A 25,602-nucleotide genomic window follows, 5' to 3' on the forward strand; every position below is an offset into this window, starting at 1 on the left:
CTGCTCCCCGCCCGGGCTGGTATCAGCCAGTTTCTAATCGCTGGTGTGACAAGTGCTCATTTAGCGAGAACGAACTGAAACAAGACAAGGGACCCGAAGAAAAACAATTCTTTAATCGCCTCTACACCGATGCTAGGAGCCTGGGTAATAAACAAGAGGAAGTGCAGTTTATTGAGCAATGAGTAATAATTTGCCCCAGTAGGTATTTCTGAAACCTGCTGGAATGATTTGCGTGATCGGAATGTTAACATTCACTGGAGGTAACCTATTTAGGAAGGGTCAGGTGGATGACAGGGGAGCAGCACTCTCAAAAATGGCATGATCTGCTCCTGAGTCACTGGCAGCATGGAAGCAAGAAACCATGAATGCCCACGGATCAACATCCTAAGTGATAAAAGTACAAGGTGGGCCACCAGTTGGCATCTTCCACAGACCACCATATTGCACCTCCAAAGTTTGCCATTTCACTGCTCACCCTCCACTTCCTGATCATGAAATATATCAAACACTGGCCTGGTGTGGAATCCGGTAGACTCTGCTCTGAATCTTTCACCACAATCAAAGCAGACTATGTATTTAACACTACCCATTGCTTCCTGTCTCCTAGCAAGTTTCTGGTAGATGGCAAAAGTTTCTCTCTCTCTCTCTCTCTCCTCCTCTCTTCTTTCTAGCTTCCTTACTCTTGGGAGGGACTCTGCTAGTGCCTTTGTGAGTTCAAATGAATGATGGGAGCTAATTCTCCTTCACTGACATTTAGTTTGGAGACATGCTCCATGAAGTCTAATACATGAGCCCAGCCTGACTTTCCTGGTCAGTCAGCTCTTCCTACCACCAGCATTGAGGTGATTGTGTTTCTTCCAAATAGTTTGAGAGTCCCTAGAGCTTTTTTAAATAGGCACAAAATTTATCATCATCCCATAGAGCAGCTGTTTATAAGGAGGTGCTCCCAGTCCCTGGTAGCACTGTAACTTTATTATCACAGAAGAGCAAGTATCTCTCAGCATCCTGTGTGCAGAGGGCTGAGGAAAAGGAACATAGCATGTCAGCAGTGTCCTTATCCTCCTTGACTGCTGCCACAGCAGTTTAGGTGGTTTATAGAGAGAACCTCCAGGTACTGCTACGGAGTCACTGTCATGTCTTCACAATGTTGCTTGGTAACAAAAACGTAATGAAGAAAACCAGCAAGGTTGGCAGTGTACTCCCCCTCTGCAGCAGGACTAGAGAGCTCCCCCACCTTGCCTGCCCCTTGCTTCCCACCACACAAGCTGGGCCTGAGGTTTTCAAAGCCACCACCAGCATTTAGGCACCACATGCCCATTCTAAGGCCATTTTATGATAGTCCAGTTCCACCTCCTGCATAGCACCCACCTAGTATCTCCTGCAGGGGTCCTTGCATTCAGGTCATCCCTTGGGCTGAGCTATAGTGCTGCTTCTTGAGAGACAACCCATCTGGACTAAAAGACTCCAAGCAATGGAGAATCTTCCCTCCCCTTCTGCAGGTCAGTTCTTCCACTGGGGGAATCCCCTCCCTGGGAAATACTTGCCCCTTATTGCCAGAGTTAATTTGTGTGGCATCAGCTCCCAGTCCTGCTGGGCATTTGTCTGGGAGATTCCCATGCCCTTAACTGTCAGAAATTTCCCCCTGTAGGGACTGACAGACTGGGATCAAATCACCCCAGTTAGCCTTGCCTTCACTGAGTTAAATGGGTTGAGCTTCTCAAGGCAGGTTTCCCAACCCTCCAAACATCCTCATGACTCTGTCCTGAGCCCTTTCCAATTTTTCCAATCCCTGGCCTGGATATGCTGTCCCATTGACAGTCTCACCTATGCCATGCAGAGAGGTAAGACCACTCCCTCATGGGCACCCAAATCCCTTTGGCAGCTTTGAAACTCTTCTACATAAAAGAGGTGATGACCCTGCTCAAGAGCCAGGCTGGAGGTTGACTCGTATCATGGCTTAAGATTTATGTTCAACAGACAGAGCGAGGCTCTAGGAGGGCAGGGCAGTTTGTGCTGGTTCTGCCTGCTCAATGGGGTGGCTCAGAGCTAAGGAAAACTGTTGCATTGAAATGTTCTGACCCATTTTACTGGCACCCCCCACCATGGCAGTGCTGCAACATGAGGTTTTGGGCTGTCTACTACGCTTCCCAGTGTTCCCACTGGGGGACAGGCCAGAAGCTGCTCGTCCTGCTAAAGTTCAACCCCAAGCCCACCTTGCAGGATGCCTTTAGGAAACAGCGATGGCCTCTGAGCAGAGCTCCTCCAAACGGGGGGCAGATTTGATCACCCCCCCAAGCCAAACTAGAAGAGCACAGCCAAAGACTGTCACCTGTATCTTTGCAACATGCATCTTGGGGACTAGACTGAGAAGGGGAGTGGTTCCGGAGAGATCGTTCAGCGATAACGTAGCCCTTGATGAGCTAAGCATCACTCCCTAGAAGTGTTACAATGCAGAAATGGGGGTTTCTTCATCCCCAGAGGAAGCTAGAGTGCTGGCATGAGATACCAGAGAAATGGGCAAGAGACGGGAACCAGGATGGTTGGAAGCAGCACAGACTGGGTTAAAGGACAGAATAGGACAAGGTTGTACAGCCCAAGGCCAGAAGACACTACGGTGATCCCATCTGACCTACCGCATAGCAAAGAACCTCACCCCTGACTTCTGCATCCAGCCCAGCTATCAGCATGCTCCTAAGCTAGCAGCTTTCTATGAAGTAGCCACAGGCTGGAGATGCTGCCAGGGGAAGATGATGTTAGTAGAACCTCATCTGGAGGAGTCTGGCTGGCTGGATTTTCTGGGAGCACCACCCCCATCCTTGGGAATCCTTTGGCTTTTACTTGTGACTGTCTCGTTTGAGTGTGAACCAAGCTGAACCCTGGGAAAAAGGGGAGGAAGTGTGACTGCTAGGCAGATGAGCGCAGGGGACTGGACTAGATGACCTCTTAAGGTCCCTTCCAATCCTAGGATTCTATGTGGGGTGCTGCAAACAGAAGGGCCCAGATCCAGCTTCTAAGACCTTGGTTCACAAGAGCCTCCCTCAGTACAGCTGGGCACATGTGGGAATGCCATTGCAGATAACAAGAGAGAAGGGACCATATCCATCCCCCAGCCTGTCTCCCTGTATCACATGGCCTGGAGGTCCACCTGCAACCATTCCTGCCCCTAGCCCAGATCTGGTTAAAGAGCACAGCCTTTAGAGACGTTTGGCCTGGATGTAGGGTCCCCAAGGGATGGAGCATTTCCCCCCCATCATCCCAGGGGGAGCTGCCCCCCTGGGGAATCCCCCATCTGGACAAACATTTGTCCTTCATTGCTAGTCTGAATTGACCCAGGGTGGCACCTGCCTACTGAATCTCACTCGACCGCTATGAGATTCGAGTCCTCCACTCTCTGGAATCTCCTCCCAGCAAAGCAGGGATCCTCATCCTCGACTCAGCACCTTGGCACAGATGGGAGCTGGATTCGCAGATGGCTGGGATCACACCAGGCTTGGCTGCTCTCACCTGCAGGTTGCTGTCACCGTGTTTACACTGGGCCTAAAAACTGGCTTCTAAACCAATTTAGATCAAACCAGGGCAATTTAAACAAGACCAAAAGGCTGTGCAGGAGCCAGTGTTGAGTTGCTGGATGCTTGATCGGCTGGCTAGAGTTGGGCCAGGTGGCTATGAACCCTATTGCAGCATAGTCAGATGTGTGATACATTGTGGGTGCTAAGTGATGTGGCCCTTAAAGCAGCAGTAGGGTTTGCAACATATAATAGGTTCCTGGCTCTGTCCAGGACACCTGGCTACGAGGCCAGGTTCCCAATCCATCCTAGACACCCGGCTAGGGCAGGGTTCTGTGATGTTTAATAGGTTCTCACTCCAACTAAGTGATCTGGCTAGGAGGCTGGCGATGATGGATTCTCCTGTGTGTAGCAGGTACCACGCTCCAAGCACCGCCATACTCTAAGGCTGTGCCTGCCCCTCCTCCACCTCCTTGCCAGACCCACCATTCTGAGGGCCCTCCCCTCCCTCCTTGAGGGGCCAGCAGGGCTGCCAGCCATGCAGGTGGGTGCTCTGGTGCTTGATGAAGTTGGAGCCATGGCTGAAGCTCTTGCCACAGTGCTGGCAGTGGTAGGGGCGCTCACCTGTGTGGGTGCGGCGGTGCTGGGCCAGGTGGGCGGCACGGGAGAAGGCCTTGCCACAGTCAAGGCACTGGTAGGGTCGCTCGCCTGTGTGCACGCGGTGGTGCTGCAGAAGGTCAGAGCTCAGCACGAAGCTGCGCCCGCAGTCGGTGCAGCGGTAGGGGCGCTCGCCCGTATGGATGCGCTGGTGACGGATCAGGTTGGAGCTGAGGCTGAAGGCCTTTCCGCACTGCTGGCACCGGTAGGGGCGCTCGCCGCGGTGTGTGCGTTGGTGCTGCAGCAGGTTAGAGCCATGGCAGAAGCTCTTGCCGCACTGGGCGCAGCGGTAGGGGCGCTCTCCGGTGTGGGTACGCTGGTGCTGCACCAGATGGGAGCTGCGGGAGAAGGCCTTGCCGCAGTCGGTGCAGCGGAAAGGCTTCTCACCTGTGTGGGTGCGGCGGTGTGTGGCCAGGTCGGAGCTCAGCCCGAAGCGCTTGCCACAGTCGGTGCAGAGGTAGGGGCGCTCGCCAGTGTGGGTGCGCTGGTGTCGTGCCAGGTGGGAGCTGCGGGAGAAGGCCTTGCCACAGGCTGGGCACTTGTAGGGGCGCTCGCCAGTATGGGTGCGCTGGTGCCGGATCAGGTAGGAGCTCTCACTGAAGCTCTTGCCGCAGTCGCCACAGTGGAAGGGGCGCTCGCCAGTGTGGATGCGTTGGTGCTGCGCCAGGTTGGAGCGGCGGCTGAAGGCCTTGCCACAGGCCGGGCAGCAGTAGGGGCGCTCGCCAGTGTGTGTGCGCTGGTGCCGGTGCAGGTTGGAGCTCTGGTTGAAGCTCTTGCCGCACTCAGTGCACTCGTATGGCTTCTCGTCCAGCCGCAGCAGCCGGCGGGCCAGCCCAGGGCTCAGCTCGTAGCTGCGCCCCCCCTCGATGTAGCGGCACGGCTTCACGCCCATCTGCGTCACTCGGTGCACAATAATGTCGCCGAACTCCTCTAGCCCCTGCTCCAGGTCACCAGAGTCATCCGGCGCCTGTGCCCCAATGCTCGGGCTCTGGCCAGCCATGTCCCATGGGGAGCCAGGCGAGACGTCGCCCTTGGAGTCCCCTGGCCACATCTTGTGGGATGGCGCCATCTCAGGGCCTTCCTGGTCAGAGTCCTCCTCCTCCGAGAGACAGGCGGCACTGTCATCTGCTGGAAGAGAGCAGAATGCAGGTGAGCATTGCTCTGGGTATGGGAGGAAGAGCTCTGGGGTACGAGGGTGGGCAACAGCGCACAGATAATGCATGGCCAGAGATCAGGGCCCTGTTGCACTGAGCACTGCGCAGCCTGCCCCTGCCCAAGATCATGGGAGCCTGTCGCACCATGTGCGGCAGAGGCACAGACACACACTGACCGACATCGGGGGCCTGTCATGTTGGGTGCTGCACAGACACACAGTGAGAGAAAGACCTTGGCCCTAAGAGCTCACAATCTAAATAGACAGAAGGGTGCAAGGAGAAACAGAGGCATCAGGAGGGAAAGGGAATCGCCCAAGATCAAAGCTGGGGATAGAACCCAGGAGTCCTGGCTCCCACCCCAGTGCCCTGCCCACTAGACTCCATTCCCTCTTTTTTAAGCTTTAGATTATGCTTCACTCACTGCCAGCTTCCGAAAGGACTGACCCAGTCACTCACCAGCTCCAGCCTCCATTTCCTCTGAGCCCTGGGGATCCGGGATACTGGACTCCTCCCCTGGTTCCATCCGTGTCTGGGTTAGGAGCAGTTAGCCCTGTTTGGAGCAAGCAAAGGGGTGAGATCCTTTCAGGGACCATCTGCATGGGCTGAGCCCCAGCTCCAGAGTGGGCATTGGGGAAACCCCCAGGAGATGTATTAGAGAGGAAAACACCTGCTGCCCCCGCTGGATATTAAGGGATTTGCAAGTCTATCACATGGCCTCTCTTAAATGCCCAGCTCCTGGAGGCAGGGGATTCAGTGAAAGTTGCAACTTTTGTTCTTAAAAGCTGAACCCCACACAGATCATTTTTAAGATGCTCATGATTTCTAAGTCAGCCTCGTGATTTTTTTTTAGTACTTAGTGATGCTGTTTGTTCAGCGGAAACAAACCATAAATGCACAACACCAGGTGTTACACATCCTCTTGCAAATCACTTTCAAAACACTAATGAACAGCCAGCTCTCATTCAGTGCTTTTGACCCATGATCTCAAAGCTCTTTATAAAGCAGGTCGCTATTGTCCCCATTTTACAGAGGAGAAACTGGGATACAGAGAGGGGAAAGTCACCCAGCAAGTAAGCTGGGAATAAAACCCAGGAGTCTTGGTTCCTCCTAGCCCCTCCTCCACTATAACTGACTAGACCCCATTCCTCTGCCAGAGCTGGGATAGAACTCAGGAGTCCTGGCTCCTAACCCCCACTACTCTAACCTACTAGACTTCAATCCCCAACCAGATCAGGGACAGAAAACAGGAATCCTGCCTCCCAACCCCCCACCCCTGCTCTACCCAACAGATCCCACTCCTTTCCCAGAGCCATGGATGGAACCCAGGAGTCCTATCTCCCAGTCTCTACTGCTCTAACCTCCTAGGTCCCTCTCCTTTCAGAGCTGGGGACAGAACCCAGGAATACCCATCGCTCCAGGTATTCTAGTCCAGGAACTAGGTGAGGTCTGAAAACACAAGGAAGGAAGCCTGGGGAAAAAAAATCAGCCCAGACCACTCAGGGTCTTAGACACTATGGCCAAAATCCCTGATAGAAAATCCCACCGAATGAGGGGAAATTAGGACCCCAGACCTCTCTTGGTCCCTAGTGCCCTGGAGCATCGGCTTTCAAGTGGTAGATGGCAAAATCAGGCGAGAAGTTGCTTCTACCCACCTTATAGTAGATTGTTGACTTCCAGGACACTATGCCCCATCCTAAGTGGCTGCATTGTAGAGACGTGTGTGTGTGTGGGGGGGGGAGGGTACGTGTGCATGACAGAAAAGCTTTAGAAGGCTTTGATCATTGTCAGTGAAACAGAGGAGATTAGAACTCAAACACTAACTGGCTATTGAAATTAGTCATAAGGGCAGACTGGTCCAGTGGGCAGGCCACTGGACTGGAACTCCTAGGTTCTAGCCTAGCTTGGGGAGAAGAGTGGGGTCTAATGGTTAGAGAAGGGGGGAGACTGGGAATCAGGACTCCTGGGTTCTATCTCAGCTCTGCGACTGACTTTGGGAAAGTCCCTTCCCTTCTCGATGCCCGTTTTCCTTCCCACCTCTTGTCCATTTAAATGATAGGCCCTGGGGAAAACTGAAAAATTGATCCTCCAGAACCTGCTTTGTGACACACAGCAAGAGACAATCCCTGCCCCAAAGAGCTCACAGTAAATCCATGCTTCTCACAGCCCCCAGGTAGGCTACAAAAGGCCAATCAGGAGTCCTGAGGCATTGCAAATGTTATTACAATCTCTCTCCCTCCACACTCCCTCCTCCATATACCTTGACCCTTCAAGGTCAAATATTTTCCATCAACCTCTCAAAATAAACACTGCATTATATATCTACAGTTAGCACTGTTGTCAGTGATAGATGATTTTACTATTAATTTGATAGCAAAGCTGAGGGGGAAGTCATAAAAAATGTTGATTTCAATTAAGAGGTGACTGACCTGGGAAGGTTGAGAAACAGCAGTGTGTGTACATGAAAGGTGAGGTGGGAAACAAAGGCACCAAGAGGGGAAAGGACTTGACCAAGGTCAGTGGCAGATCCAGGAATAGAAACCAGTCATTCTGACTTTCAGCCACCCTCTTTCCTCTAACCACTAGACTCCACTCCCCTCCCTCAGCTGAGAAAGCAACCCAGGAATCCTGGCTCCCAACCCCCCTTGCTCTAACCACTAGACCCATTCCTTTCCCAGAGCTGGGAATGGAGCCCAGAAGTCCTGACCCCCAGACCACTGCCCTCTCCAATGGCCTGTGCTGCCCTTCATTAGATCTTTTGGGGTGCCAGCCCCCTCCCCATGTAATCAGTCCCTGTAAGCACCTACTGTACATGAGGACCTGTGCTCAAGGGGGTGGTTCGACCCAACTCTTTATTTGCGGCAGGGTCCCTCACCTAGCTGCCCACGCCATCTCTGTGACAATGACCCTGCATGATGTACAACATCCCAATAACTCCCTTTCCAGAGACCCCATAGCATTAAATTGTCCTTGCACCCTCAGCACAACAGGAATTGAAAGCTTCTCTCTCCAAGTTGGTTCAATAGAAAGATATTACCTCATCCACCATCTCTCCAATATCATGGGACCGATGTGGTTACAACACTGCATACAGGAATTACCTTGACTATCCCCACAGACCTGGGCGCACATACAACCAGCTCCCAAAGGACTTTACAGGCCATATCTCCTTTTCTGTTTGGAGCACTGGAGATAACTATATACACATGGCACCCACAGAAATGCAGCTGCCTTAGGGGTGGGGACTGTTTATACAGGATCCCTCATTCAGAGCAGTGATACAGCCACTGCTGGGGTGCAGCACGGGGGCATTTATATAAGATCCCTCATCCAAAGCTGAGATGCAGCCACCTCTAGAGTGAGGCACACAGGCTGGTCATACAGGGATCCCTTGCCTGGCACTAAGATACAACTGCCTCTGGGATGGGGCAGTTCATACAAAACTCTCTCACCCAGTGCTGAGATAGACCCCGTGCCTTACCCCAGTGACGTGTGTTTATACAGGCATCCCGCACCTGGTACTAAGATGCAGCCACCTCTGGGGTGGGGCACAGAGGCTGTTCACACACGTATCCCCCACCACAATGCTGAGATGCGGTAAGACCTAATGGGAGTTCGCCGCCAAGGGCAGTGGGGTAGATGCCGGGCACTAGGTAGGGCAGAGATGCCCCAGCACAGTGTGTGTGTGGGCGAGGGGACTGGATCTATTCCGGGCCCTATGGCCCGCAGCCAGGACAGGGCTGGCTCTTTGTCCCCGGCCCCTCTGGGGCTGCCCCTGCTGGGCACTTACCTGGCTGTCCACAGGGCACGGGAGGAGGATGCAGGCAGGGGCAGTGGGGGTCCTACAGCAGCAGCAGCTGGCTAAGAAGGGAGAGCGCAGCCTGGCCCCTTTGTGTGGCTTCCCCTGCACGGCACCCTGGGAAATATCCAGGTTCTCGCTCGTCGCAAAGCACTCTGGGGAAGGTAGTTCCTCTGGGGAAGGGACTCCCGAAGTGATGGTTGCTTGGCTCCAAGAAAGGCGGTTGCTAGGGTGAAGTCCTTTCCCGGAGGCAGCTGCTATGGGGTGGGGGAGAGGTGATTTCTATTGCGGGGAGTGCCTGCTGCAGGAATGGCAGTTTCTAGAGGTGGGGGAGGCACTGAAGGTGGTGCCTATGTTGGGAGGGGTTTGGGGCACAGCTCCAGAGAAGGTGGGTTCTGTGTTTTGGGGGAAGTACTTTCTACTGGGGGCAGCTGTGGGATAGGCGGTTTCAATGTGGGGAGCAGAGCTCCCCCCTGCAGGGTCAGCTCCCCTATGGCTGTGCCTAAAGCCCTGCCACCGCATCTTGGCCCCACCCCCACTTGGCTTGTTGGTGACAGAAATCCCTCAGCAATTGTCCCAGCAGCCAGGGTGTGTGCATGAAAAGAGGAGCTGATCCCACTGCACTCTGTCCCACAAAGACCCCTTCTGGGGCAGGACTGCTAATTAACACCCACCCTGAGATGCACAGAGCAGTTCCCCCTGCTCGGAGCAATTAGCTCAGGCTCCCTGCAGTCTCAGCCAGAGTCACTGCATTGGTTATACTGATCCAAGCAATCGGCTCAGGTTTTCTGCAGACACAGCCAGTGTCCCTGGAGCGATTAGACTCAAAGCAATTCCTTCTCTCAGGTAATTGTCTCAGGATCTCTACAGACTCAGGCCATGTCTAAACTAGTGATCTTACAGTAGCACAGCTGTACTGATGCAGCTATGCTGCCGTATGATCTCCCATGTAGCTGCTCTACGCCTACAGGAGAGCTCTCCTGTCAACAGACAACCCCCAACAAGCAGCAGTAGCTATGTCAGCGCTGACCTAGCACTGTCCACAGCAGCACTTCTGTCAGTGTAACTTTTCACACCCCCGAGTGACATAAGTTATAGCAACAAAAGTGCTAGGGTAGACGTAGCCTCAGGCAAGCGTCACGGCATTGGTTACAACTGAGCTTTCCTCCACTTGGAGTGATTGGATGAGGCTCGCTGCAGACTCAAGCAGGCATTGCTGCATCAGATTACATATTCAAGCTTTTCTCCCTAACCCCAACGGCTGGAAATGAACTTTTTATTTGAAATGAATAGAGCCCTATAAATCCACAGATATCTGCAGGCCCTTTTTGTAGATTCGATGCGGCTAAAAATTTTCTATCCAAACAGGGCTCTATATATGGAAGTTAAGACTCTGGTATAGTCATGAATCCAGACACAGGTGCCAGAACCTGGGCATGGTCCTATACTGCCTTAATCCAGCCCTGCTGGTTACAGCCTGAGTTCGCAGTACTGCTCCAAACCGCAGCGCATTATGGATAATTTTGCACTGTCCTCTGAGAGCCAAATGCACTCAATTCCTACAATCCTGCATGGAGCAGTACAAACCGGTTGGTAGCTTCTGGCTGGGATGACCTCTTGGCACCAGAGGGCAGGGTAGTGGCCCGCTGGGCAATGTGAGACAGCACTAGGGGAAAAGTCCACCACATCTGTGGTATGACACTGCCCTTTGTTGAACTCAGACTTGAGTCAACCTAAACCAAGGTTGATCCTGGATTGCTGCAACTCGTACCTCAATCTGCACATGACTGTAGGTTGTGTCTGGAAGGAGGGTGGGCACAATCAGTTAATATGCTAGACATGACCACAGGCTGTTGCTCTCCTAGCTTACCTGATAGCTCCTCAGCTTCCCTGCTGAAGAGCTCAAATTGGAAGGTGAGAAATTCCTGCTCTCCCATAAAGAGCTGTGTGTCATCTCCAGTGCGCTGCCCAAGGGGAGCCCGTCTCCATCCCTAACCCAGGCTGTGGTGACCATGGTAGCCAGCAGGATCTTTGCACATTTAATGGAGTGGGAGGAAGCAACATCTGAAGATGCAGGAGAGACATGAGAGGCATCTCTGACCCAGGATGGGGAAGTTGTGGGAGAGAGCAGAGGGCCCTCCTGAAATTACTTCCCCAGCCATCCCATGCATCTAGGGGATTAAACACCCAGCTCCCACTTGAACTAGTGAATGGTGCAGAGCCCATACCTTTAACTCTAAGTGCTGGCACAAAATTTGAGCTCCACAATCTTCCTCTGCCTGGGGCAGCCCTCCTGTGTAATCTGACCTCTTTACTCTGCATTTCATTCCCATGGGTATTGCCACAATGGAGCAGACCTGTGGGCCTATCTAGCCCAGTATCCCATCTCTGCGAGCTGCTTCAGAGGAAGGTGCATGAATCCCCAGAGGAGGAAGCACTGGGATAGTGACCTTCTGACCCCTTTAGCTAAGGGTCAGCTCATACTCTGAAACAGGCAGGCTTCAACTATTCACAAAGTTCTTTATTCTTCATTGTTTAATTTTAGTTATTCCCAATACCCCTATAAGCATTTGATCCCTTTTTAGAGTCTACTCAGCTCTTGCTCTCAGTGACATCTTGTGGCAATAAGTTTCCCTAACTAAGTGTGCGGGAAGAGTGCATGAAGAAGTATTTCCTTTTGCCACTTTTCAGTTTCCCTACAACCCTTGTTCTTGTATCATGAAATGAACTGAACTGCAGCTCCCACCTACCGTCTTTCACCAGGTCCCAGCCTGTCTCCTCTCTAAAGATGAGCCACCGCTGTCTTTCCAATCTCTCTTAAGAAGAGATTTCCCCCTCCATTCTTGTCCCTCATCTCTAAAGCCACTTGGATTCACAGAGTTTAAGGCCAGAAGGGACCACTAGACCCTCAAATCTATAACAGGCCATACAATCTCAGCCAGCAATTCCTGGATCAGGCACCTCCCTTCTACCTGAACTATAGCATATATTTTAGAAAGACATTCACTCTTAAGGCTTAATGTATGAAATGATCAGAACCAAACACAGAATTTCAGAAGTGGGCAGGCCCCTGCTTTGGGAAGGATGGTCCAGTGGTTCAGGGCCTTTGAAATAAATATATTCTCACTTGGTGAGAGCTCTTTGGGGCAGGGACTGTCTCTCATTATGGCTGTTGGAGCCTCCAGGAGTTACTCTAGTATAATACCACTCCCTCAAGCCAGCTCCTGCATGACTGGATCGTGCCCCTGCACGGACTGAAGTGAAGAGCTTGGCCTTGAAGCATAAACCTCTACTGCTCAAGCTGAACAATGAGGTTGCAGCAGACAAATGCTCTGGGCCCTGCTAGGGATAGGAGATGAACCCATCGGGGGTTAAGGTTTTTTTCCTGGAAGAAAGAACAGCCAGGGCCCTCTGTTGGAAATTTTTATTTTGCTGGAAAAGCTGTGGTCAAAACTCCACAACGGATTCTAACAGATAAGCTTCTACGCAACACTAGCTGCTTTGGAAACACCTCAGCCACAGTCTAGACTCAGAGGAGGTGGGTTTGAACTGAGATTCAGATCAACTCCCAAGACAAAAACAACAAATAAATAAAGAGAAGACTTGGGATTCTCCATCCACAACGCTGAGAAGAGAAAGGAAATAATGACGTGAACTCTATGAGTAAGTTACCTGGAAGACAGTGAATCCCCACCCCAACCCATGCAGAACCTGAGCCCAGAAAGGGCCAATGTGGAGATAGGGGAAGAAAGGAACTATGCTTGCAAGTGTGGGGAAGTGCTCAAGGACTGAAAAATTAAGAAAAAAGATACAGTGGGTCACAACTTTACTGAAATACAAGAACCTCCATTAAAAATAAAACACACTAGAGGCAGCCAATACCCGTCGCAGGCAGCGGGATGGTGGGGGAAGTAGGACAAACTTTCCCGTGTAATGGGAGCCCGAGGGTCCGCCCGAGAATACGCTACCTGAAAGAAAGCACAATACAGTTTCAAAGGCTTATGTCAGAAGTAGCCACGGTGGCAAAAAGCCCAGAGATCTCATACCCACCCCAAGCCCTCGCATTGTCCACACACAGAACCCATGCTGGTTTAAAGTTGGCTTTAAACTGGTGCAAAGCCCTGGGTGGATGCTCCTATTCTGAAGAACTTTAAACCAGTCCATAACCAATTTACACTGAAATGAAATAAGCCTGGTTTAAAGCCCACCCACTTGTCTTTCTTGCACTGGTTTCTGTCAACCAGTTTAAAAATCATGCCTTAAGTCAAAATTTGTGCAACTTTCGAGTGTAGATAGTGCTAAATCTCCCTAGGAGTTAGTTCAATTTTACCGCAAGGTAGCTCCAAAACGAAAGGAGCACCTTGCCTAACACGATACATGAAGTGTGGTCCAGTTGATAGGGAACTAGATTGAGAATAAGGAGACCAGTGGGTCTGGGTGAGGAGTGGTGGCTGGAGCAAGGAGGAGCCTGCAGAACAACTGATTCTATTCCTGGATCTGTCATTGAGCTGCTGAGACACCTGGTCAAGTCTTCTCTCCTCTCTGCACCTGTGGTCCCCCTCCCAACCTGGGTCTATTTAGACTGCAAGCTCTTCAGAGCAGGGACTATCTTTGTCTGCAGAGTACAGTGGGACCTTGATCTTAATTGGGGCCCCTATGTGCTACCATAACACTAGGCTGACAGGGCCAAATTACTAACACTTTAGCTGTATAGACACTGACGAATCTCTACAACAGCCCCTGGGTGGTAAGATGACAATGGTGAAGTGACTCACAGCTTGTCTACACAGGGACACTCTGGAAAGTGAAGATGAATTAAGTAACGGTGTGAATTTTAAGTGGATTAAACTGCATTAAGCTCCTGTGTGGATGCTCTTATTCAGAATTAAAATGGCCTTACTTTGGTTAGCTTAATTCACTTCCAAAGTGAATTAAACTAAACTGAACTGAGGCCACTGTAGTTCTGAATAAGAAAGTCCACACAAGGATTTAATGCAGTTTAACTAATCCACTTTAAAAGCTAATTCACAATTTTCTCAAGGGCATTGCTACGCTTGCAGATGTAGAGCGCTTTGAGTTAAACCAGCGCTTTGAGTTAAACCAGCCTTCGTAGAGCATAGTAGGGAAAGCGCTGCAGTCTGTCCACACTGACAACTTCAAGCACATTGGCATGGCCACATTTGCTGCACTTGCAGCAGCATTGGGAGTGGTGTATTATGGGCAGCTATCCCAGCATGCAAGTGGCTGCAACGTGCTTTTCAAATGGGGGTGGGGTTGAGTGTGACTGGGAGTGAGTTGTGTGTATATGGGGGGAGAGAGAGTGGGTTTTTGGGGGGCTGAGAGCATGTCAGCATGCTGTCTTGTAAGTTCAGACAGCAGCACACCCCCCTCCCACCCCTGCCCCTCTCTCTCATATATACAGTATTCCACAGTAATGGTTGCTTTGTCTCATAGGACATAAGCTGCCGGCTGTCAGAACCTGAACTTTCAACAGGCATTTCCATATTCCTACAGCCGATTCCAAACAATGACAAGAATGGCCACTTGACTTAAGGGGATTATGGGATCTTTCCCGAGGCTGATCAGAGCAGGCTGATCAGAGCGCAGTAAAGTAACACCTCGTTCACACTGGCGCCGTGGCACTCCATGGGGGTGCAGCAAGTGTCATTCCACTCGCTGAGGTGGAGTACCAGCAGCGCTGTAGCCGCGAAGTCAGAGCGCTCTTCATGCCTTGCCAGCGTGGACAGGTAGTGAGCTAGTGCGCCCAGGGCTCCTTTATTGCGCTGTAACTCACAAGTGTAGCCAAGCCCCAAGCGTCCCCGTGTAGACAAACCCTTAGTTTGCTGTAGCTTAACCCGCACTACAGCCAACTAAGGACACTTCAATTCTGAATGACAGTGTCCACATAGGGGTTTGATGTAGTTTTACTTCACACCTTCAGTTAATTAGTCTTAATTCCCCAAAGTGTTCCCCTGTAGACTAGACCTCAGAGTTACAGACAAAATTAGATCTCGGGCCTAACTGCCTCCCAATGCTGCACTTCTTTCTCTAGTGTAGACCACACTGCTGCTGCCATAGGTTTCACCCGCAGAAGCCAATGGAGCTACATCTGCTTCTGACTGTGCAGCACTTACTGCAAATATTTGGCAGTGGGTCCAAGTTAGCCCAAGATGACTTTCAAGTCCCTGGAGTTTAATTTTAATGCTAAGTGAAGTCCATTCTGGGCTCTCACTCTGGTTCCCATTCAGCAAAGCATGTGCTTACATCCATCGCCATTCAGCAAAGCACATGCTTAAGTTCCATTGACTCAAAGCATGAGCTCAGTTTAAAGCATGTGGTTCACTGTCTGGCTGAACTAGGGCCACTAGCTACTATCACGTATATTCTGCTGATAACAGGAGCCAATGGCATTTTGGGAAACCCTTTGCTCTTGCAGTGACTTGGCAGCCAGAGTGCTGAGTAAATTACAGTAAGAGGTTATCAAACAGAATGAACGAGTTAAAGTTTTAGCTAATCACTGCTTTGGGGTTTCGTTGCCTCCAAGTGTCACTCCCCACACCGGCTACCACAATCTTGGACAATGCGCAGTTTTGCCCATCAAACACATACTGACAGGTTACAGAGCTGGTGCATTTACAAACTGCCATTCACAGCCAAATTCCCACCACTCCCCCTGTGGAATACTTTATGGGCTTTTACAAGACAGCGGTGAAGCTGGTATAAGAGCTCATGTCAGAGGCAAAATGTATTTGCTGATTCAGCCACTCCATTGATTGAACACAGTTGTCCACATTAATGTGAGTTGTTTTGCTCTGCTGTACTCAAGATTCCTTCAAGCTAAAACAACACAGCACAAACTATCTGCTCTGATCACTGCTAAAACCTGAGGGAACTGAATCAAAGGTATGTTTTTAGAAGGATTTTGATATTCCAGTGCAGCATGTGCATTCTAGCAGTCTCACAAACTTGAAAGCCTGTGCATGATGATGATTTATAAACACAGCCAGACAGGACCATTAGTATGTATGTGCTGCCACTCCCATATAACACAGGTGAGAGAACGCCACTCAATCTCCCTACTTTGAGCCCAGTATTTTGTATTTGAATAAAGCACTTTCCAGAAAGACAGCCAGGCTGGACTGGAGGCTTTATGAGATGGAAAATGCACCACTTCCCCTGGGAGTTTATTCCAGTGGTTAATCAACCTCACTGTGGAAAATTTGTGCCTCATTTCTAATTTGAGTTTGTCTGGCTTTAACTCTCAGCCATTCGTTCTTGTTCTGACTGTCTCTGCTAGATGTAAAAGCCCATTAGTAGCCAGGATTTTCTCCATGTGAAGACACTTATACACTGTAATCAAGTCACCTGTTGAGCAGGACCTGGTTTGGGGAGACATAAGGGATGGAACTAGGATGACAGAAAAGGCAGTAGAAAGCTCCCAGAATTTTCTTTCCATTTGCTATTTCTGCCACTGCCCCCAAAAGTAGGGGTAAAGAGTGAAGGTTAAAAGAAGCCAGGAGCACGGGAGGGGCAGAGGAGACAGGAAAAGATGAGAAGGGATTGGGAAACCGACCCCTAAAACCTGCAACTCAAAGCCAGGAGTTTGGAGCAGGACAACAGGTCAGTCTAGAGAGACTGATTTATGAAGACATGGTCAGGCTGGACAGCACAGCTATGCACCTGTGGGAAGGAGAATGACCACCAGTGTGTCCATGGCATTGGAAGGGCCCTGGACAGCACCGAGTGTCAGCAGAGCATATGAAGGTGGCAATGGGGGCGAGAGATGGTTCAGAGTTACACAAAGGGGAATTAGTTAGGAGTAATAGGATGGAGTTAAAGGAAATAGCAGGAGAAAAACTGAGGGATAACATCCCAAGAGAAGCAGGAATCCAGGTGTTTGAGTTGGAACAGGACAAGACAAAAACCCTAGGAACACTCCTGAGTTACAGTTGGTGCCAGGGTGAACTCACTTCATGTTTTAAAGATTTGCTTTTCAACCACAAGGCCTAACAACTTAAACAAAGAGATTTTCATACAATCACATGACTGCTGAGGCTTTAACACCAACGATTGTGAGACTTGTGATACAGTTGAGAGACTCAGCAATACACAGGTTCCTGCCCGTGTGAAATGTACTTTTAAGATTAAAGCTGACAGACTTTTTAAAACTTGGAGTTTACTCTTGTTGCATTTCACTGAAACAATGAAAACAGACTGATTAACTAGACTTTGTTAAGTCAATATCTACTGGCTCTCAGATGCTCCAAACAAGGTAGGGAAAGATTTGTTTCCTAAATCTTATTAACAAACATCTCTACTGACCCTAGCATTTTAGAGATTTTCATGCCACAAGGGACCTCCTGTAGTCAGGCCTGTACAACAGGCCAGAGAATTTCATCCTATCATGCCCGGATCCTGTTCAATAAATTGCAGTTGAGCTGAAGTGTGGCTTTTAGAAAGATTTATAACCTTGATTTAAAGATTTCAAGCAATGGAGAATTGCAGAGGCTTGTTTTAAAATTAAGACATGTTGGGGCCAAATCTGACTTGACACTGTATTTTTAAAATGTTGTTCAGGGACAGAAAAAGAAAGTCTATTTGCCCAAAGTGCTATTTTATAAGGCCCTTAAACAGGAAGATCAAAATCTTTGCCAGTTTTAGAGTATGCTGAAAGGTTAGCAGCATTTGCATGGTAGAAATAAGTGTGTAAAAATAATTCTATCCTCTTCTCAAGAATAAATTGCTGGGTGATTTCAAGGCATATAAAAAAAGGCACACAGACAACACTTCAAATCCAGCATGGAGATATGGATCTTGTCAGCTTTCCAACAGGGGAAACAGTGACATATTCCTTACTGACCTAGAGCCATTTTAGTAAGTGACTGATAAACATAGCTTTAAATCTGGAGTTGCTTTAAAGTCCAGATTTAGACCCTGTGCTAAAATAGCAAAGCAAGGTTGACACTGACCCCATACCAACTGTCTGAGTGCATACTGCCTATCATCTTCATTCAAAAACATGAAGAGTTAGGATAGGACAAAAGAGCTGGGCCCACTCAACACTGGTGGTACAGATTATTCTAAAAGACTCCATACCCATCGTACGTGAATGAACACTTGTTCTGGCTGCTTCACGATATAGGTAGTTCACCGAAGTGCAAGTACTCCATTAATGTAGTAAAGGTGTCGGGCTTTTACAAGCAACACTAACAATATGCTTTCACTCTGCTAAAGTTGGTAGATCACAGAAAGATGCTAGTGGAAACCCTGGTAAATCTTACTGTGCATCAAGCCCAATTTATACTCCTGCAGCACACACGTCCTGCCAATCACAAAGCTCTCACCTCCGACTCAAAACGCAGAGTACCGCGCCCTGTCTGCGTATGACTCCCGCTCGAACCGCTGCACATCGTAGAGGGAGGCCCGAGCGACCGACGAGACTGGAGACAGCTGACAACGTTCGTAAGCATACGCCTCTCCGACGGTGGTGGCCGCGGTTGCCGTGCGACGCAGGGGGCTTCTATCCCGGGTGTAATAGGTGGAGGACGCAGCTGCCGCAGCAGCGGTTGCAGCTGCAGCGACTGCTGCTGCTGCTCCCGGGGTTGGCAGCAGCGCTCTATCGTAAGGGTCTAGGGTAGTAGTGAGGCGATTGGCCATGGCTGTGGTGGCGGCCATGGCTGTGGTGGCGGCCATGGCTGTGGTTTGTACTTGGGAGTATTGCGCGTACTGCGAATACTGGGCCATTGTTTGCTCTGCATAGGCGTCGTATGCAGATGCCGTTGCATAGGGCCTCACCCGGTATCTTTTGTAGTAGTCGACCATTGCTCCATACCCATCATCGTAATACATGGTCTCCCCATAGCCCGCGGGGTAGGGAGTGCGCACCGCTCCGTACTGCTCATTATAGGTTTCGGTAAAGTCAGGCACTTGCCCCGTGCGATCTACCGGACACTCTTTAGACCAGTGCCCTTCTTTCCCGCACCGATAGCAGCCGCTCTTGTCTCCCATCCCAGGTATCGTCCGAAGCCGACTGGTGGACAACTGCACGCGCATCCGCTTGCCTTGAAGAAACAGACGCAAGAATGGTTGCTATAATAAACTGATGCCACATGGAAAACCACAAGATTTGCAGTGTGCAAGAACCAAGTAACTCAACCATCTTGTTCCCTGAGCAGCCAATCAAAACCTAACCTTTCCACAACCTTCCGCATCATTCACAATAGGGACAGGTTTCAGAGTAGCAGCCGCGTTAGTCTGTATCCGCAAAAAGAACAGGAGTACTTGTGGCACCTTTGAGGCTAACAAATTTATTTGAGCATAAGCTTTCATGGGCTACAGCCCACTTTATCAGATGTATAGAATGGAACATATAGTAAGAAGATATATATACATACAGAGAACATGAAAAGGTGGAAGTTGCCATACAAACTGTAAGAGGCTAATTAAGATGAGCTATCATCAGCAGAAGAAAAAAAAACTTTTGTAGTGATAATCAAGATGGCCCATTTCAGACAGTTGACAAGAAGGTGTGAAGTCAACTTCCACCTTTTCATGTTCTCTGTATGTATATATATCTTCTTACTATATGTTCCATTCTATGTATCTGATGAAGTGGGCTGTAGCCCACGAAAGCTTATGCTCAAATAAATTTGTTAGCCTCTAAGGTGCCACAAGTACTCCCGTTCTTATCACAATAAGGAGGAATCCCAATTGGCCGAGCTGAATGGTTTTACGGTAAGAATCATGCCACGAATAAAAAGCAACTTCTCCTGAAAAAGTAACATTTGAGTGGCATTAAGGCCTGTTTCAGGAAGGTACTTAGGTCCTGATCCAGATAGCTACTTGACAGATGCGAACCTTTAGCCCTGTGACACTATTCATGTGCTTAAAGTTACACATTTCCCTAGTTCCTATCTTGATCTGGACCTAAGTCTGCTCCAAGACCAGACTGTCAACTCCTTCTTCACACTAGTGAGCAGCTACATGTCTATCTAGGGACCTATATGGCTCCTGTAGGGTCCAAGTGCTTCACAAGCATTAGCATCTTCACACCACCACTGTATAAGATAGGAAAGTGGTGTCGTCATTGTATAGGGACTGAGGCACAAGGTACATGCAGCGACTTTCCCAGGACCACACAAGGAGTCTGTGAGTGAGCCAGGAATTGAACCCAAGGCTCCCAAGTCCTAAGCCAGAGGCCTATTAGGCCATCCTTACTACCCTGGGGAAATAACTGGGTCTGCTCTCATGAGTAAGTGCTCCCCAAGGTGATTATGCAATTCATAGCCTGGTTCTAGACAATTCTCTAATCCAGTCTCTGCCTTTTGGGATAGGAAGGTAACTATAAGGGATATCAGGCTCAAGAGTGGGTTTCTAGAACCTTAAATTAGCTTTCACACACTCTTGAGACTACCCCCTCCCTCACCCCCATAGAGCTTGCAATGACAAGTGGCCTATTACTGTAACTCATGCTGTAGCTCACTCTCTCTAGGCCTGTATACTACAGCTTTGGCTGTGGAGAACCTCAGTTCTACGCAATGCACTTTCAGTTAGTCAAGCCAATTGTCGCTTGTACGGAGCTTTTCCATTTGGAGAGGCTGCACTCCTAAACCCTTCCTAGCATCGTCAGGGTCCAACAAGAGGAAACCTGTGCAACAGAGGAAAGTGAACCAGACTATTATCTCTACGCTCAACTGGCCTAGTTCAGTAGCCACACCCCACAAGCACGAAACTCAGATGAGTCAGAAGCTGCGTTCTGCACTCAGGAGGTTGGGATTTTCAACATGCTCAGTTCCTAGCTAAAGGAGAAGGCAGCTGGGAGTCTAACTCCTCTGGGTTCCTTTGAAAATCCCAGTCAACATGGTTAAACAATTGGGCTCAAAGTCCAACTTCTCCAAGAAGTAACATCAAATAGAGGGGTGGGGAAAAAGCCACCTGCTCAGCTCTCCCAAGGTGGATTGGAATAACGGTAGCCAAGGGCAGCATACAGTGTTGGGATCAGCAAGTTCTATCAGACAAAAGAAAAGCCAGTGAAAGTGAACAAGGATAGGGTAATCATGATAACACTACTTGCGACACAGTACCAATGGCTTTATGGGAGACTGGATTCAGAGCAAGGGATACACAAGGCAAAGAGCATGACAGCAATTGGGGAAGGTCAAGAACCGCAGCCTGGTAGGGAGGAATGGATTCTGATCCAGGTGCAGTCATATGCCACCTGGCCTCCCACCTAGCTTACAGCTCAGATCAGCTGTTTGAAGACAAAGCTACTCTTGCAGGTTAACTGAACCAAGAATTAAAAGCCCTCTCCTCTACTGCTGGAGAACTCATCATAAGAGCTACATGTTCTCCTTTGAATTTTCAGTTGGGCTTTTTGTGGGGCAGTTAAATCTCAGTGTGGATTTTTGTCTGGATGGCCAGTCATACAACACCCAGAAAAAGCAGTATCTGGACACCTTGTGGCCACTTAACCATTGAGGAATGTAAAAAAAGATTTTAAAAAAAGAAACATTTGACTAGCTACACTCCAGCAATTTTAAGAAGCTGAACTACCATCATAGTGACAAGGAGGCACTGTGGGTCTAGTGGGCAGACTGGCAATCAGGAGACCTGACCTCTGTTCCCAGCTCTTCTACTGACTGGCTGGGTGACCCCAGGCAAGTCCCTTCCTCTCTCTGCACCTCCTTTTCCACCTTTTGGCTATTCAGGGGAGACACTGTGACTTGCAATGTTTGTACAGTGTCTAGCAAAATATGGCCATGATCCGAGTAAGGATCTCTCTGTGCTATTGTAATACAAATAACTGTGGTGATCTTTTTAGTTTCTAAAGATGGAGTGTAGTAGGCTGAGTAGAGCTGGCCATCTAGCAGGGAAAGTGAGTCAGATCATGAAATCATGGCTGATGAAAAGCTATCCATTTGGAGAAGACAATGTGAGAGTGTCACCAACACATCTCTGGCTCCTCAGAGACTGTTTTGGGGAAAGAGGACATCTATCTTCCTAATACCATGCTGCCAAAATTAGCTTCTCGGATTATGTGGATTTCTATCTGACAGAGAAATCAAGTATATTCTAATGTATAGAGCAGAGCCATCAAACAGTACCCAGCACAACCCCAATTGGGAACTATCACAATATGAAGTTACTACTAATGGCATCTGTCCCACAAATCAAGGGGCCTGGGTATTGTTTAACAATATCTATCTCTTCAGTGGAGCTTTCTGTTACTTTTGTAAGTAACAGTATTCCTATTATGCAGAGGGAGAAAGTGGCACAGAAAGGAAAAGGTACTTGCCCAAGGTCACTCAGCTGAGCTAGGAATAGAACCCAGGTGTCCTGGCTCCCAGTACAGTGTCCTAGTACCGGGCCACTTCAACAGCCCGAATGGATCTGCCCAACACTTGAATGAAAATGGTTCTGGTGGCCTGATATCCACATCAGTATATACTGACTGCTAGACTCTGGTGCCTCTAGAGAAGGGATTCTCAATGTGGGGAAAGCCAACAGGGGTCAGAGAGTCACAGGCATACTACCATCCCACATTACTGACTGGAAGGGGGATTCAGATCTGGAAGAGGTTGAGAACTACTCCTCCAGGACACTTGGAAGAAAACACTGTGGTACCGATTGGACACCGACCACTTTTTCAGGTAACACACTTGGTGCTAAGCTAAAATACACTTCTTACCAACAGACCAAGCCTCCAACATATTAAGCCTGAAAAGGTGGTAAGATTTACTGCTTAAGTTCCTACAAGTGTACTTGCTTGGGGTGGGGGAATCGTGCAAGTGAGGACTTCACACAAGAAAGTCTCTAACCACTGCACCAGCAGAGGCTGAATACAGACTTTCCAGGGGACACTTATGAAATTGCAGAGAGATTCAAACCTACCAAGCATAGATAAGTGCCCACCCTCTTCCTTTGCTCATGCAAGTGGGTGACGAAGTGGGAATTTTCTCTAATGTTTTCATGAATCCTAGGCATGCCTCAATTTCCCTCTTTATACTGCCATGCTACCCAGTGGGTGCACAAGGCTTAACATTGCTCCTGGAACAGTGCAGGAGACAGGAGGGTGTGGGTCTCCCCTTGCTGTCTGGGTAGAACTATAAAAGTCATTAGAGAAACTGACCCAAATCAAGAGGGCCCAGCAAGACAAAGACTCCCCAACAATGGAGGAACCATCACCTAACAGCAGGAAACCCCTGCAGGAGCGACACGTGAACAGAGCTGGAGAACAAGGTGCCAGGGGACTGGAATAAGGGCTGCCCTTTTGGAGCTCTAAAAACTTTGCCCTGAGGGGAGGGAGAGGAGTGGAGTCCACCACAGCTTGGCTGGCTCATCATGGCATTGGCTCGGCCAGGATGGACTATAGCTTAACTTCTGCCTCACTTTGCTGATCCAAGAATTTTCAGATTCTGTAGCCAGATGACTACCAGATGGTTACCTTATTTTGAAAAGGCTGCCTGTGTCATTGTGAATACTCACAGAAAGCATTGCGCCCTGAAGGGTTACAGTACAAGCCTCCAGTAGGAGTTGGGATTGGCTGGATTCACTGCAAGGAGGCAGAGAGAGAGAGGCAGGCAGGTTTGCAGTGCCAAAAGCCTGGTCTCAGTCCTGGAAGCCACAGGCTTGCCCCTGTGGAACCGTGTGGGTCCTTGGGGCCTGGCACATTAAAGGGATCACTCCCAGGAAACTGGTAACAGGCTGGCTTAGATCAGACGCTGACTCCATGACAAAAGGCAGTGGACTTTTCTTCTAGTAAGTGGTGTTGAGAATCAGCACTATGGGCAATTCTGCTTTACATGTTTATTGCTCTTTCGGGGGTTTTTTTTTGGGGGGGGGTGTACAGGTTGTTTATTGCATAGCCTCAGAACGAGCCTGTGGCGTAACCACTAGACACACTCAGTGCAGCGAGCCCAGCCAGGCACCACAGGGCTGGGGGAAGAGCAGCCGCTCATGCCAGCCCCCAAACCTCGGCTTCATTTCAGTAAAAAGAACAGAGGACAAATGCAACTGCAGAAAAACAGTGTTAAAACAGCGCCAGATCCACAGGCAGCAGCCGCACCAGGGCCTCGCTCAAGTCTAGGCACAAGCAGAGTCTAGCTCACCCCAAATCATGAGATGGTTTAGAAAAAAAATCATGCAATTTTAAATCTAATACATTTGGGGTTGTTTTTTTTTTAAACCAGTCTTCTGGTTGGAGCCTTTACGATTCAAATTGTGAAGCTTTTCTCTGTCACTAGGAGGGCTACAATGGGATGGGGGGACCCTGGTCTTGGAGGACACCCATAGGCTGGTGGGCTTGATAGCAGCAGGTATTCTTCTTCTTAAGCCTGCTGGCCTTGGTGTGGAACGCTCCCCCTCCTACAAGAACACGGTGGTTCTGTCCCTGGCAGTCTGGACAATGCCACTTTGCCTGCTGACAACCTGTGTTCATGGGTAGAAGCCCCTGAAGACTCCAATGGAGCTGCAGAAGATGGCCCTAGGTGAACAGCTGGCCAGGCCAGCTGTGGGCTGCAGCACTAGGGAGAAGGGCCAATTGCTCTGTGAAGTTACTGGCAGTTTGTCAGGGAAGTAGGCAGCCAGAGACTTAGCAGTACAGAAAAGAGTCCTTCCTTCCAGAAAAGAGGCAGGATCCCATATGCCACGTGGGGGAAAGAGGACAACAAAGAAAAATTCTCTCTCAGAAATAATAAAGATGTTAGACTCAAAAGGACCTCGATAGGTCATCTACTACAGTCCCCTGCATTGAAGCAGGATTAAGCATCATCTGGACCATCCCTGATAGGTGTGCCCCATATCTGTTCTTAAAAATCTCCAATGATGGAGATTCCACAATGTCCCTAGGTAATTTGTTCGAGTGCTTAACTACCCTGAAAATTAGGAAGTTTTTCCTAATGTCTATAAAATAAATCTCCCCTATTGCAATTGATAGCCATGGAAAGGCCTGAAGAAACTGGAGGTAGCCGAGCTGAGGATATGTGCCTCAAACAGCCTCTTAAAACACCAGGAGGGGCATGTGAAGATACTTTTCACCGGCACAAAAGCCAAGCTATTTGATCACAGACAGAAGCAGCCATGCATGTACCAGGAAGGCCATGCAAATGTCCCTTAACTACATGGACCCATCTTCAACCAGCCCACTAAATCCAGACCAAATTATGCACCAAAGACATTCTACTCTGAAGCAAGAAAGAGCAAGCACAATCCTTTGTCAAGTCACAACGGGGGACAGTGCAAAAAATCAAGGAAAGTTACATGATATTTTCCAAATAAATGCTATTCCTCCCACCACCATTCCCACTCCGCAAATGCTACTCACTTACCAACCCCGGTCCACAAAACTATTTCCTTGAGGAGCTCCAAGTTCTAATGAGAATTCACGGATGTCATACCTGACCCGGTGCAAAACAAGACCGCCCTTTTGGAAAACTTAAACTTGAAAATCCCCAAAGCAGCTGCTAGGAGGTGGCATTGAGAAGATGCTTCT

General features: G+C 49.3%; 2 protein-coding genes across 7 annotated transcripts in view; both read right to left on the reverse strand.

The window, feature by feature from the left end:
• Nucleotides 1-92: 92 nt before the first annotated feature.
• LOC119859219 (zinc finger protein 883-like) lies at nt 93-9,153 on the reverse strand. Of its 2 annotated transcripts, none has more exons than XM_038411048.2 (3): nt 9,105-9,153; nt 5,774-5,867; nt 93-5,291 (listed from the first exon to the last, which is right to left on the reverse strand). In XM_038411048.2, exons 2-3 carry the CDS (start codon nt 5,838-5,840, stop codon nt 3,949-3,951), a joined length of 1,410 nt encoding a protein of 469 aa, XP_038266976.1. In that variant the 5' UTR covers nt 5,841-5,867; nt 9,105-9,153; the 3' UTR covers nt 93-3,948. The 2 variants fall into 2 exon arrangements, with proteins under 2 accessions (XP_038266976.1, XP_043374612.1); XM_043518677.1 differs by having other exon boundaries at nt 93-5,288; nt 5,774-5,871; nt 9,105-9,146.
• The window catches only part of LOC119858510 (RNA-binding protein 4B), an 85,428-nt gene continuing 65,619 nt past the window's right edge, over nt 5,794-25,602 (reverse strand). For 2 of the 5 annotated variants that reach the window (XM_043518680.1, XM_038411053.2), the window contains exon 3: nt 12,523-13,081. In XM_043518680.1, the coding sequence (XP_043374615.1) occupies nt 12,963-13,081 (119 nt within the window). In that variant the 3' untranslated portion in view covers nt 12,523-12,962. Of the gene's footprint in view, nt 5,872-12,522; nt 13,082-18,457; nt 19,175-25,602 lie in introns of those variants that run through there. The other 3 variants (XM_038411051.1, XM_043518684.1, XM_043518683.1) reach the window with 3 other exon arrangements.

This window comes from Dermochelys coriacea, chromosome 7 (assembly GCF_009764565.3).
Source record: "Dermochelys coriacea isolate rDerCor1 chromosome 7, rDerCor1.pri.v4, whole genome shotgun sequence".
Classification (NCBI taxonomy): domain Eukaryota; kingdom Metazoa; phylum Chordata; order Testudines; family Dermochelyidae; genus Dermochelys; species Dermochelys coriacea.